Source organism: Sarcophilus harrisii, chromosome 1 (genome assembly GCF_902635505.1).
Source record: "Sarcophilus harrisii chromosome 1, mSarHar1.11, whole genome shotgun sequence".
Taxonomy (NCBI): domain Eukaryota; kingdom Metazoa; phylum Chordata; class Mammalia; order Dasyuromorphia; family Dasyuridae; genus Sarcophilus; species Sarcophilus harrisii.
Window position 1 is genome coordinate 246,296,415 of NC_045426.1, and position 15,796 is coordinate 246,312,210.

The 15,796-nt window shown below is 32.1% G+C and overlaps 1 protein-coding gene across 1 annotated transcript in view; it reads right to left on the reverse strand.

Annotated features, from left to right (window-relative positions):
- Positions 1-15,796, reverse strand: part of EPB41L4A (erythrocyte membrane protein band 4.1 like 4A) — a 168,324-nt gene that overhangs the window by 84,648 nt on the left and 67,880 nt on the right. Inside the window, exons 3-5 of the mRNA XM_031939383.1 lie at positions 7,832-7,883; positions 3,011-3,089; positions 897-994 (exon numbers count right to left, since the gene is read on the reverse strand). Of these exons, the coding sequence (XP_031795243.1) occupies positions 897-994; positions 3,011-3,089; positions 7,832-7,883 (229 nt within the window). The remainder of the gene's footprint in view (positions 1-896; positions 995-3,010; positions 3,090-7,831; positions 7,884-15,796) is intronic.

A 15,796-nucleotide genomic window follows, 5' to 3' on the forward strand; every position in this document is an offset into this window, starting at 1 on the left:
GGTTATTCCTCACTCCAGGCATGACATTTTCTCCATTATCTAACCTAGCTTCCCCTTTTATACTGCAACCAAACTCTTTTCTTTCCAGAACACAATATTGCACTTCTTTTCTCTGTATCTTTGCCTAGGTCCATATACTTGAAACAATCTTCCTCCTTACCTCAGCATCTTAGCTTTCCTAACTTCCCTGAAAGCTTTATTCCTTTGAAATCTCCCATATATAGCATATCCATTCTGATTCCTCTAGTGGCTAATGTAATCCTCCTGAAAGTACTATGTATCAAATGTGTATGTTTGTGTAAGTATATATGTAGTATAATTTGTAATACACTAAACAGATATAGATATATTTATTTTTTTGTGTTCATGTTGTTTTTCCCCAGAAGAATAAGCTCCCTCAAAGCATATATTGTATTGCTTTTAATATATATTCCTAAATCCTACCATAGTATCAGGCACATTATAGGCATTTTAAATTGTAGAAATAAATGAAGCCTAATAAAGTATTATTATATTTCAGAAGAAATTTATTTTTTATGTTTTAATAAAATAATTTAGATTAACTCAAACTCTAATTTACTGTTGTGAACTGATACTGATTTATAATTAGCTGCATCAATTTTATATAAAAGGTCTTAGGTGAGGTTTATAAAATGCCAGTGATATCATGATCTAAAAGAAGCAATGGGAAAACAAAAAAGAATAGTGTGCTCAAACAATACTTTTTAAAAAGTGCTAGAAATGAAACTATTTTCTTCAGAACTCAAAACTAAAGAAATTAAATATAAAAAGAAAAGTATCATAAAGTGAAAAAAATTAAAATAAGTCTGAGGTACTACCTTTTCCCCCACAAAATAGGAAAAAGATGCATCATAATAGTAACTAGTGACACCTACATTGGAGAGCGTATGCTCCCAGTTGAGCAGCAATGTTGATTGGACAGGGCAGGCGCCCTTGTAGTACATCTTGCTTTACTTGCAAAAAAAATTGATACCTAAGAAAAAAGAAAAATAAATAAATAAAAGAAAAAAATCAATGAGAATGCATACATTTATGGCTTTAGACTTTCATAGTTGTGATAATATTAAACACGTTTTAATTACATTAAATTACTTTCCTGTGGGGTGTAGGCCTACAGCTAGGACCTGAATAATGTATGAATAATGAATCCTGCGAATTGGTCAAATTTGTTCTATTTGAGGTTATAATTATGTAAAAATGATAATTTTTTCCAATCCAGTAGAAATATAAACTGTGAATTCAAACAATGTGACCTCTTCAGGGGATTCATTATTCACACTAATTGAGATTAAGTTATAATAAAGTATAATGAAGAAATTTAACCATGTCTTACAGGCAAGTTTATCAACAAGAAAGATCAAATTACACAGATTCAATTAGAGACATCCTGATGCATTATCGTTTACATGAGAATGGGTGCAACCATTTTGGACAGCAATTTGTAATTATACACAAAGGATCTTACCTTACCCTGCTATGCCCATCCTGCCCTGCTTTGTCTTTTCTTTCCTTTACTTTTCCAATGGGATTTGGAATGGGAAACAGAGAAAAATAGATTTTTCTGTTGATTTTTGAGAGAAATAGGCAGGAGGTCCTATAGACATGGAATGCCACATACTTTCATATTAGGTATTAGTCTTATCTGTTTTATTTTGTTGCAAGAAATAGGAATAATCTATAAAGTTTGAAAGCTAAAAACGAAACATTAATAAAATTAAAAAAAAAAAAACAAACCCAGTCTCCAAATTTTACAAGAGCATAGAAAGAGATCATTACTCACATATATAAGTTAATTCTGACATCAGGAAAATCTAGGATTAAATCCCATGTTTGAGGGCAAAATCATTTAATCTCTCAGTTCCCTCATCAGAACTAATACTATAATTTACAGAGATAGTAAAAATATGTATTCATAGAGGAAGTTTCCATACATGGGTGTTACCTATGTCAATGAGATCACATGTCCAGTCTTTATTCCTATTTTCTTTGTTAATTAAAAAAAAAAGTACATCTAATGGCTTTCAAGGATTTTGTTAAACTTAAGAGACTTTGACTGGTTGATTTACTGACTGAGATATTTTCATCTGGTGAAGATAACAGAGTATCATATCAATTACTTTAAGAGGGCAAGTAATTATCTAGACTGACTTCTATCCCAATATATATATATATATATAAAAGTTCATTAATCCACTTACAATTCTCTATTTTTAATTTTATATTATGTATTTTTAAAATGCTTTATTGATGTTTTTATTTTGTATCTCTAGCAATACCTACTAACTCACCTTTCCCTGTCCCCTAAGGAAACTTTCCCTTATAACAAATAAGCAAAGCCAAGTACCCAAATTGTTGACTAAATCCAATTTTTACATTCTCCCTTTTAGCTTCTTTTTATGTATTCTCTTCTTTTATTAGAACGTAAGTTACTTGAGGGGAGAGATTGTCTTTCTTTTGGCTTGTTTTTGTGTTGCCAGAATTTAGCACTTAGCACAATGCAGTGCGCAAAATAAGTGCTTAATAATACTTGTTGAAGCAAGCAGTGGACAAAGTACCATCTGATCTGCTGTAATTCAACATATTCATTCCTAAAAATTACCACTTGTGCAAAATTTTGAAAAAAAACTTTCAGGGCTTAGGGGAAAATAAAGATAGAGGGTGTAACACTCAAAGATTGAATTAGTGACATTAAAAAAAGATAAAAAAGAAAAGATTAATGAAGACATAGATAGCTGAACCAGTATCCAAGTTATCACTAGAACTCATTCTAGGAAATACTACTGAAAAGTGGATAGATGATTTTCATACTGTTCTGCCAAAAAGTAGCAATGTTTCCCATGGGAAAAGCAATTTCTTATCATCCTTCAATGTAGCATTATCAAGCTTTTCCATAGTCCTGTGTAGTAATGTTAAGCTCTCTAGAAGAACAAGCAAGATAAGCATAGTCTAGATTCCATACATGTAATAGTTGAAAATAATGTTATTATACCTGGTTATTTCTTCTTTCAATTCACAGGGATCTTCAGCATAAAATTTGATGCCAAAATAAAATGTATATGGAGGACCAGCTAAAAGGGGGGAAAAAATTAGCACAATTTAAAAAATAAAGTTATCTATAATGATTGAATGTATGTAATGTTTTGCTCTTCTTATGTAGTATCTTATAAAGCTTTCCATGCACATGACATTCCAATCTACTTATAACTTTTCAGAAACTTAGTCCTATCCAATGTTCAAATTATTTAATATTGAACAAAAAGTTGTTTACTAATTTTTATGTAATCTAATCAAATATTTTTTAAAGCTTTATAATTTTCTTTTAAGCATCATGAATCAATTAAAAATGACATAAGTAGTTCTTTTTAAAATCCCTCACAGTTTTTTTTTTTATTATAGCTTTTTATTTAGTAGTTATATGCATGGATAATTTTATAGCATTGACAACTGCCAAACCTTTTGTTCCAATTTTCCCTTCTTTCTCCCTACCCCCTCTCCCATATGGCAGGTTGACCGATACATTTAAATATGTTAAAGTATAAATTAAATCCAAAATAAGTATACATGTCCAAACAGTTGTTTTGCTGTACAAAAAGAATTGGACTCTGAAGTAGTGTACAATTAGCCTGTGAAGGAAATAAAAAATGCAGGTGGACAAAAATAGAGAATCCCTCACAGTTTTAATACAATTGGGAAGAAAATAATTTTAAAATTATTTATGTGATAAAAAAAGTCCAAGAATAAAATTCCTATCAATCAGGAATAACATACAGAGAATACTTCTGGTCCACAAATGAATGGATAGAAAAAGATCAAGATGAGGTAGAAAAAGAGAGAAGTTAGAGATTGTAATTTGCACAGGCAGGATAAAGAATGGCAAATTTCTGATAAAGAGTGGAATCCAGTTATTATATATGCAATGAGGGACATGATATTTATTGTCTGATAGACTAGTTGTGATCTGAAGATTTTCCTGAATATTAATGTTATATTTTTGTAGAGAGCAATTAGAAGCATCTGAAGGACATGCGATGCTATACTATAATTGAATGACTTATTTCAAAAGTCAGTCCTGACTGAATTTACTTATTTAGATACTAATCAAAGTTTTCTTGTTTAAATAAATAAAAATTAAGTACTTATCTTAGCAAAAATGTTTTTATTACAACTTTAAAAATAATTTTATTATTATATTTTATTTTTAAATCACCTACATTTTCCACTGTATACCCTTCTTCTCCCATAAAGCCATCTTTTATTATAATAATTTTTTTAAATTAAGAAGTAAAAAATGTATCAGAACAGTCTGATGTTAAATGCAATATTCTGCACCCAATTATGTACTTCAGTTATGTTAAGTATGAGGGAAAGATATCTTTGGTCATTTGAAATTATTTCACAGCATTCAGTTTCATTTATTTCACAGAACATTTTATTTTTCTGGTCGAGCTTACTTTTTCTTCCTATTAGGTTGTGCTAGTCTACACTGTATTTACATATTCATCTTTTTTAAAAATTGTGTTATACAATTCCTTACATTTATGTACCAAAGTTTATTTAACTATTCCTAATAAATTAACAGTTACTTTATTTCCAATGGCACACACAGTTGTACACACTTGTACACACTGTTACTTGTACACACAGTTACTATAAAAATTGTGGTAGATAGCAGACTTTTTTAATTTGTCATTTACTTCTTTGGGATACATAGCTAGCAATAGAATCTTTAAATCAAAATTTATGGGCCTGCTGAAAGTCTTCACATAATTTTAAATTGCTTTATGGAAAGACTGGGAAGTTTACAGTCCCCCAAACAACACATAAGTGTGCCTGTTTTTCCATAACCCCTGCTGTCTTAAGTATTTTCCTTTTTTATTTAAATCCTTGACAATTCATTAGGTGTGATGTAAAACTTCAAGGATATTTTGAATTTCTCTTATTGGTGTTGTGGAAAATACTAATCTATTCTTAAAGATTTTCCATTCTTTTCGGTAAATATTTATTTTATTTTGACCATTGAAATAGCTTTTGGTCATATATTTGTTAATTGCCTTTATTCTGGGATATCAGGCCCTTTTTAGAGACATTAGAAAGATTTTTCCTTCCATTCTTATTCTACTTATGTTAAGATTGTTAGGGCAAACAAGTTTCTACTTTTATGTCATCAAAATTATCAATTTTATCTTTTCTGCTTGTCTTATCTCTTGTTTGATTAAGAATTTGTTCCTTACTACCTGATCTTTAATTCTAACGGCATATATTCATTTTGAATTTATTATAAAATATTCTAAAAAAATTTTTTGGGGGGGAGGTGAGGCAATTGGGGGTAAGTGACTTGCCCAAGGTCATACAATTAGTAAGTGGTAAGGGCCTGAGGTCATATTTGAACTCAGGTCCTCCTGACTCAGGGTCAGTGCTTTCTCTACTGTGCTATCTAGCTGCCCTTTATAAAATACTGTTTTAAACCTAATTTCTTCCATTTTTCTGTTTTGCTGGTAGTTATCATTAAATAGAAAGTTCCAAGACAGTTCACGTTTGGGGTTTACTAAATAGTGGTTTGAATTGTTTCAGATTCTTTTATTAAGCTAATTTTCTATTTAAAAAAAGATAACAAATTTTAAAGTTTTTATAATTGCTGCTTTATAATATAGTTTGAGATCTAGAAATGCTTTACATTTTTATTTTTACCTCCCCCCCTATTATTTCCTTGATATTCTAGCTCTTTTGTTTCTCTAAATTAATTTAGATATTATTCTAACTGGTAGGTTGACTAGTATATAACTTATCTATAAAATTATTTTGATAGCATTTTTAATTTCATATTGTTAGTAAGTTGACTATGAACAATGATTGTTCCTTGAATTATTTAAGTTTGTCTTTATTAGGCTAAGGAATATTTTATAATTGTATTGATATGACAAGTATTAAGTGTTCTCTTAATACTTGTGAAAAAAAAAAAAAAATACTTGTGGACTAACTCCAAAATGTTTCGTGCATTTTGTAGCTCCTGTGAGTTGAATTTCTACTTTTATATTTATCTCCTGGATTTTGTTATTACTATTCAAAAATGATTCTAATTCTTTTTCTTTTCTTTTCTTTTTTTCCCCCTGAGGCAATTGGGGTTAAGTGACTTGCCCAGGGTTACATAGCTAGGAAGTAGTAAGTGTTTGAGACCACATTTGAATTCAGGTCCTCCTGACTTCAGAGTTGCTGCTCTATGTACTGCACCATCTAGCTGCCCCCAAATGATGCTATTTCTTTGACTTTATTTTATGATTTGCAACTATAATGAAGCTATTGCCTTAATTTCTTTGTTGATTACTTAAAACACATTAAAAGTAATTATATCATAAACAAATAGGGAAAGTTTTATTTCATCATTGCTTAACTATACTTTAAAATTCTTTCTCTTGTCTTATTAATATTATTGTCTTATCTAGAATGGTTAAATAGTAGTTTCTCTATATACTAAAAAAGTGCCTGGCGTTTCCTTATTGCACATAATGCTAGCTTTTGGTATTAGGTATTTTATCATACTAGAAAGAGATTGCTATGCCAGAATTTTTTTTCAAAAGAAAACATTTAATGATTTATAAAAATTTTTTACATCTTCAGAATTTCTTTTCCTCTTTCCCCAACTAGGAAATTAATGCACATTAAAAAAAAAATACCTTTTTTAAAAAGAGGAAGAGAAAAAAAAATTATCAAAGTTAATTAATACACATACGAAGTATGAAGATAAATACAAATTTCCATAGCTGTGTCCCTCCCACCTCTGAATAAGAATGGGGGCTGGAGGAGGTATATTCTTATTTTTCTTCTTTGGACTCCATGTTTGTTCTTTGTATTTTTGCAACAATCTCTTTTAATTGTCTTATGGTGGTATACTTTCCATTTGTATGGTTATAATTGCTGGGTATGTTGTTTTCTTGCATCTGTTTACTTCACTCTGCATTAATTCACGAAGATCTTTTTGTATTTCTCTGTATTCATTATTTTCGTGGTTTCTTACAGCACAGTAATATTCTGTCACATTCATGTATCACAATTTGTTTAGCTATTCCCCAAGCAATAGGCATCTACTCCATCTCCAATTTTTTGCTACTACAAAAAAGTATTATTCTAAATATTTGGGTGCAAATGGTGAATTTCTTGTCAATGATCTCCTTAGGGAATATGTTTAGCAATAAATTTTCTCAGTTCATTAAGATCTCCTCTCATAAACACACATACACATGCATCCACTCACACATATACATACAATATGTTATTGCATTCTTTCTTTAAAAATCTGGTAGATAACACAAAAAATATCACTAGACACAATCTTTGTTACATGCTGATCCTTAATATTATTGTTTTCCAAAGACTATTCACGAGTATATCAGCTGTTCTCTGAAGGAATCAAACACTCTGATGGTATATGATCCTTTCTAGGTTAAAAGGGAACCACTTAGTAAATTACTATCTCAGAGAGCAGACTGACATCTTATTGATGTGGAGGAATGGTTTTTAACTTATACTCTAGGGAAATCTAGCTTGTTAGAATTCAAATGACAAATATTTTTTTTTTCTTTTAAGAGACACATTCAGGCAATTTGATATTTAGATAAGTTAAGAAATGGTATTTATATGTTACCAAGCCAAAAACCTACCAAGAAAATAACCCATTTTATGTAAGGGCATAGCACAGCTCATAGAAGACAGATTAATTATTCATTTCAAAAAGTTATCTATTATTACAACATGCCATTATTTTAGTATAATTTTCAAATCATACTATGATAAATTACAAAAATCAAATACATACTGTTTATCAGTTCTTTGTGCTCTGCAAGGGTTTTTGCAGGATCCAGCCAGTACTGTGTGAGGAAAAGTAATAATAGTTTGATAAATCAATTATTTAGCATTTCAATTACTAAATATACAAACAAATATTCACACATATACTTTTTTGTATTTATCACACTAAAATTTCTTTTTTTAGCCAGGGAACTATAACTCACAAAAATATATATACAGTTTAATTTCAGCTCTTTTGTTACTTGTATTAGGATTAGATCAACTAAACTAAATTGAGTTGAATCCAACTCAGCATTTATTATTAAACAGCTATTAAGTAGAAAGGCACTGTGCTAGAAACATTCCTTGCCCTGAATAAATCAATCAACCAATTCACTTTTTTTTGTTGTTTTTTGCTGAGGCAATTGGGGCTAAGTGACTTGTCCAGGGTCACACAGCTAGAAAGTGTTAAGTGTCTGAGGCCAGATTTGAACTCCTGACTTCAGGATTCTCTATTCACTGAGCCACCTAACTACCCCCAATTCACTTTTCTTAATAATGCACATGTATATGGGCTTTAGGGATACAAAAACAAAACAAGTTGACATTTTATGGGGGGAAATAAAAGAAATATTTACTAAGCAACTGCTAAATTGTTGAGCACTCTATTGAATGTTTAGGAAGCACACTATTTAACTAACACAAGATTCCTGCCTTCATGGAGGTTACACAGTTTAAAAAGGTGATATAAGTCACCCTACCATTTTAGCCTCCAAATGCCTTTATTGAGGAGAGTTTGACTCCTCACTACTGGGGAGCAGTAGCATAGGCAAATCAGCCTAACTAAAGCAGCAAGGTACTCTAAAAGAGACAAAATAAGTGGTGTCTGCCACATGGATCAAATAAGCACAACTGCTTCAATCATTATCACCTTCTCTCAGACTTATATGAAGACAGCAGAGGATCTTGATCCCTGAATAATAGTCCTACCCTACAGCTCAGCTTCCCCTCAAGCCAGGGAGCAGCCCTTTTAGAGATGTGGTTTAGCCATTGTTTCTTCAGGTTCTGGAGCTTCTGCCTTCTCAGCAGCTACAGCTACTGAAAAACCAGGAATCAAAGTTCTCATTACCAAAGTCTGGCATTATCAAGTTGTTTAAAATCAGAAACAGCCAAAACAGCCAAATCAGAAACAAGCCAAAAACAGACCTTGCCTCAGCAAGCTAGAAGGAGGACCTAGGGCAGGTCAGTGAGGAAAGCCTTGAACCCCACTGCAGTAGCAGGTGAGCAACTAGAACCCCCCCCCCCCCACCTAAACTCTCTACCCCAGTGTAAAACCAGGCTCCCACTGCCTTCTCATAAATGGATCCATTTATATTACTGATAAATTTAATGGAGTTCTTGTTTTTCATTTAGTAGTTTCTGAATTTCTCCATCATTTTCATCAAATCAATCCTAACATTTGTCAATAGTTATGCAGTGTATATATACTAAATCTTTGAAAATTGCCTAATCTTTTTCTGCTCCACTGTAAGAAAAATAAGAGGAGAAAAGAACATATTACCTGTCAGATTTATGGATAGAATTTATTAACAAATAAGAAATAGAATGATGGGATATGAAAATGGATACTTTTGGAATATATCATTCCAATTGTTAAGTGGTCAAAGGATATGAATAAGCACTTTTTGGAAGAAGAAATCAAAGCTATGTTAAATTTTAAAAATGCTGTAAATCATTATTGATTAGAGACATTAAAATTTACACAACTTTAAGGTATCCTCTCATACCTATCAGGCTAAATGATAGAAGGGGAAAATGACAAATATTGAAGGGGATGTGGAAAATTTAGGACACTAATTCATTGTTGGTGAAACTCTGAACTGATTTAACTATTTTAAAGAGCAATCTGGAATTATGCTCAAAGAATTATAAAACTCTGTATACCCTTTGACCCAGAAATACCACTATTAGGTCTGATTCTCAAGGTAATCAGGGAAAAAGGAAAAGAACCTATCTGTTCTAAAATATCTATAGCAGCTTTCTTAATGGGGAATAAGTATTAGAAAAGAAAGGATGTGCATCAATTGGGAAATGGCTGAATAAATTGTGATATATAATTGTAATGAAATATTATGGTGTTATAAGAAATGATGAGCAAATTGATTTGATTTGATTTCTTTGAAAGTATTTTATTTTTTTCCAACTACATGTAAAGACATATTAACATTCATTTTTTAAAATTTTGAGTTCCAAATTTTTCCCCTCCTTCCCTTTTCTTCTACCTTCCTACAAAGGTAAGAATTTTAAATAGGTTATGTATGTGCAATCATGTAACATATTTTTATATTAGTCATTTTGAGTCAAAAGAGAAAAGAAACATGAAAAAGATAAAGAAAGCAAAAAAAATATATGCTTCACTTAATCAGTACTTTCTCTGGATATGGATACCATTTTCCATCATGAGTCTTAGAATTGTCTTAGATCATTGAGAAGAGGTAAGTCATTCATAATTGAACATCGTACAATGTTACTATTACTATATATGATGTTATCCTGGTTCTGCTTACTTTACTTTGCATTAGGTCATATAATTCTTTTCAGATTTTTCTGAAATTTGCTGAGCAAGTTAATTTTTAGAAAAACATGGAAAGACTTCCATGAGATAATGCAGCAAAATAAGCATTAAAATAAGCAGATCAAAGAACACTATTTGAACAATAACTGTGAATGACTAAGCTATTCTGAGTAATATGAACATTTAAATCAACTATGAAGGATTTATGAAGGAAAAAACCATTCACCTCCAAAGCAAAAACTATTATATATCAAATATATATCAAATGTTGTCTTTCTCTAATGCAGCATTGAAAGAGAGGAGACAAAAACTGAAAGTGTAACAAAATAAATAAAATAATTATAAGATCAAAAAAACTCTGGTAGGAGGAAATGAAGCAGGGAATTAATATTTTAGGAGAACAACACAAATAGTTATTGGTATATGCTGATAAATATAGTTATGTAAAATCAAAAGAATAATAAAATTTTACTTTTTTGTTTTAACTAGGAAGAAAACAAGCCAAGGATAATCTACAATCATTTAATCAATAAATTTCATAAATAGAGTCCACAAAGTTTTGTAAGCCATCATCCTGCAATTTAAATGATACTTGTATGTTCACTAAGGGAGAAGCTTCTTGTCATTTTCCAGTATCAACAAAGCCAAATGTTGCTATATTTTTTTCTGATCACAGTTCTTCAACAACAAATTAAAGGGATACCAACTCTATTGCTTACTTTCAGAAGCTGCTTCTAACCCTCCAAATACTATGACCAGATCTAGATGTAGCACAGGGAAATCTAGATGTTGGCTCAATATGAGCTTATTCCTACTATTTCTTCTCAGTGAGCATAACTCCCTTTTCCCAGGGCCTGACTTCTCAAAAGGGCAGATTTCTACCCCTCCTGAGGACTCACTCTATGCAGGATAATCTAGATCAGCAATTAAAGAATGTGAGGGAATCATCAGCCAAATGGCAGGGGCTGATCTCCAACACTACCCCTTTGCCCTATAGTAAATAAAGTAACTAAATGTCAATAACCTTTGAACCAGAGATTCTATTCCTAGGCTTATATCAATTTTCTTACACTTTATTCCTCAACATGTATTCTTTGGTACAGTGAGACTGAATTTGTGGATGTTCCACAAATAAGAAAATACATTTCTTGGCTCTGGGCATTTTTTCTGGCTGTCCTCCATTACTCTAATACTTTCTCTTCCACTCTGCCCACTGACCTTCCTGACTTCCTTTAAGTACCAATTAAAAACAACAACAACAACACCTTCTAAAAGAAGTCTTCTCTAAGTTCCACCACTTTCCCTCTTTTAATTATTTCCTATTATTTTTTGCTTCTGCCTATAGTGGAACTGTTCTTTCCTGTTCTTTGGTGAAAAAGGACTGGAGACGGAACCAGTTTATGAGATTCAAAAGGATGAAAAGAACCAATAATGTTTGCCAGGTACAACCCTGATTAGAGACCTCTGTGACCTGTTAGCAGAATGAATTGACCCAGTGAGGAGACTTTTGGTTTCCTGTAAACCTGAGAACACTAAACCCATCGATAGTTACAGGGAGTTAACAAATTCTGCTGATTCTCCCAATCTTTCAAAAGTCATAAGTTCATTCCATTTTTAATTTTCTTTCACCCAACAATGGAAATGTAAACTTTATGGGTCTTTTCATCTCTCTCTCAAAATTCAGGTTCCCAATAATCAATTACCTATATTACCCTATGCAGTCCCAAGTTTCTAGAGGAACCTACTAGAAACCCCCAAAATGCTATCAGATTGAGCTCCCATTTTGATATGTTCAATCCAATATGAGTCAATAAGCAATTAGTGTTAATTAACTTTTACTAAAGGAAATTTATTAAAAGATAAAGCAAGAACCAAAACTCCAAAACATTCCTTCTGCCTTCAATTATTTTTGTTCTCTACCACCTTGGTCCCTGGGAAGAATGGACTCATACTTATAGAGGTTGCTACAAAACATTCACTTCAAATCACTTGTGGATTTGGCACAGCCAATGAACAGTCCCTCCCCTGCTTACAGGAGACTTTATTGATCCATAATACCTGGCTTTAGAAGGTTTCCAATCAGGCTTACTGTAGTTACAGCTGCTGGCACCTTTTGCTCGCTCTTATGATCTTCTGAACCTGACATAGTTATTTTATCTCCAATTATCCTCCATCAAAGAATAGGAAAGAATATTTTCCAAAATGTCATAAAAGGGTGAAGCAACATAGCTACAAAATAGATTTCGGACCACATGGCATCCAGTTAAAGAGAATCCAAGTCTTCTCTCCTGTCCAGGGAAGCCATAATGGTTCTTGTCTCATTTGCTATAAGGAAGAGAATGATTAATATGTCCTGTCAGTGCCTTTGTAATATATACTGAGCTCTAGCTCAGCAATAATTGAAAAAAGCTTTTCTTCATTAGTGTTTTAGGCAGACAGGAAACAGTCACAGAATATTTGTTCATGCTCTGAATTAGAGGCAGGGCTTCATCATTATACACTTTTCGAAGTGAATTCCCCAAACATTCATGTAGGTTAATACCAGATAGAGCTCCCTTTGTATGTTCCCAGGCCTGGATCCTTCTTGATGAGTGTTCCTCCCCATCTTACATGTGTACTTTGCAAATCTTAAACACTCTATAAAAATGCTAGTTAATGTTATTATTATTAGACTGGAGTAGCTCTACACCTTGTTAGTTAATGGTAAAGAGACACTGTCTTTCTGTAAACCTACAGAAGGCAGGACATGAGCCAGTATGAGTTACAATAGCTATTGCAGTCCCTCAAGCGTGCCCTGGGTTACTTACTAAAGATACACATAACTTATATTTATGTTCCATTTGAATTCTTACTGGTTTGCCAAAAATTCTACGCAACATTCTGATTAAGAATTATTAACTGCTTGATTGTTCTATGATTTTTGTGTTTATTTTCTTGTCATATTTTGAATCTAATATACAATCTTTGCATGTAACAAATAATTGATAGATTCTGGACAACAGTGTCCAGAAGGGATTTATAAGGGATCATTTGGGAATGGTTTACTTCACATCAGTGCTTTTATGCTAAGACTTAAAGTCATTCCTTAAACAATAGTGTGATGGTAAATTTTTATAAATGTCTCTTTTTAAAAACGTGTACAAAACACACTTAAGGTTTAATCTACATGAATAACATTTTATTCATTAGTTTCATAAGTCTAGAAAAATCAACAAAGCAATAAAGTTTTGATTTTACATTTTTCTGAAAGGTAGATGCTATGATTGAAAAATATAATAAGGAGCGGGTTCAAGTTGGCTCCAGCTTGCCCTAAGCCTTAACCTTCCTTTTTTTTTCTCCCTTAACTGAGCTTAGGACTTTTCCCTATGTAGCTACCAGAAGCACTATATGGGAGAAAGAGCCAGTTATTTTCTTCTTCTTCTTTTTTTTATAGCTTTTTATTTACAAGGTATATCCATGGGTAATTTTACAGCATTGACAATTGCCAAACCTTTTGTTCCAATTTTTCCCCTCTTTCCCGGATGGCAGGTTGACCAATATGTTTTAAGTATGTTAAAGTATAAATTAAACACAATATAAGCAAAAATGTCCTAACAGTTATTTTGCTGTACAAAAAGAATGGGAGTTTGAAATAGTGTACTATTAGCTTGTGAAGGAAATCAAAAATGCAGGAGGACAAAAATAAAGGGATTGGGAATTCTATAATGGTTCATAGTCATCTCCCAGAATTCTTTCACTGGGTGTAGCTGGTTCAATTCATTCCTGCTCTATTGGAGCTGCTTTGGTTCATCTCATTGCTGAAGATGGCCAGGTCCGTCAGAATTGATCATCATAAAGTATTATTGTTGAAGTATATAATGATCTCCTGGTCCTACTCATTTTTTTTTTTTTTTTGAGCATTATTTTTTATTTTATTTTATTTAATAGCCTTTTATTTACAGGATATATACATGGGTAACTTTACAGCATTAACAATTGCCAAACCTCTTATTCCAATTTTTCACCTCTTACCCCCCCCACCCCCTCCCCTAGATGGCAGGATGACCAGTAGATGTTAAATATATTAAAATATAAATTAGATACACAATAAGTATACATGACCAAAACGTTATTTTGCTGTACAAAAAGAATCAGACTCTGAAATATTGTACAATTAGCTTGTGAAGGAAATCAAAAATGCAGGTGTGCATAAATATAGGGATTGGGAATTCAATGTAATGGTTTTTAGTCATCTCCCAGAGTTCTTTTTCTGGGCATAGCTAGTTCAGTTCATTACTGCTCCATTAGAAATGATTTGGTTGATTTCGTTGCTGATGGCCTGGTCCATCAGAACTGGTCATCATATAGTATTGTTGTTGAAGTATATAATGATCTCCTGGTCCTACTCATTTCACTCAGCATCAGTTCATGTAAGTCTCTCCAGAGCCAGCTATTTTCAAAGGTATAAATACTTTTCATATATTTTTATAATTTTTCTCTCTTATTTATTGTTGGACTTAATGTTTTTCCTTTTTTTTCCCTACTGTCAATGTACCTGTCTCTACAACATCTCAACTTTTCCATTTGATTTACTGCATAAAAGACTGAGAAACCAGATTACCAAGGTTGTTTTAACTAACTGGGTAAGTCATTTCCCCTCTGTCAGACTAGCATTCTGGAGATGGTGACAGTCCTCTAGAAATCTCATGATACTCTAGTGGTAGCTGAAACTACTGTGAAGTCTATGAAATAGAACAGAATAATAGACCTGTTTACAAGTACATTTTTAAAATTAAGGTTGGATCTATGTAAGCATCAAGGTAAAATGAAAGAAGGAATATTCCCTGTAATGCAATTGAAAGATCCTAGGGTTTTTCAATGTAAATAGGGCTTATGTTTTTGGAAGTCTAGCTTTTTTCTGCATGAGACACCAAAACTCTAATTTGAAATTTGATTGGCTTGAAGACTGACTAACATTGTTGGCACAGCTTCCTATTCTCGAGCATAAAAGTAGTTTCACCTACATTTTTAGAGGCTTCTGACAGTGGACCAACAGCATGACTAACATCAAGTTGCACTTAGCTAAAATAATTCATCATTTAATTTGCTTATAAAAATATCCTTCCCTGGTATAGCTAAATAAACTTCCTTCTTGGTATTTTATTTTTATCCAATTAGATATAAAAAACAATTTTAAATATTGATTTTTTAAAAATCTTTGGGTTCCAAGTTTTTTCTCCTTCTTTCCTCCCCACCCTTCTTTCTGAGAAGGCAAGCAATTTGATATAGGCCATACATGTGCAGTCATGTAAAACACACCTCCACATGAGTCACGTAGTAAAAGAAAATACAGAGCAAAAAGAACAAGAAAAACAAAGACTGTTTTTAAAAAGTATGTTTTGATCTGCACTAAGATTCCATCAATTCTTTCTCTACAGG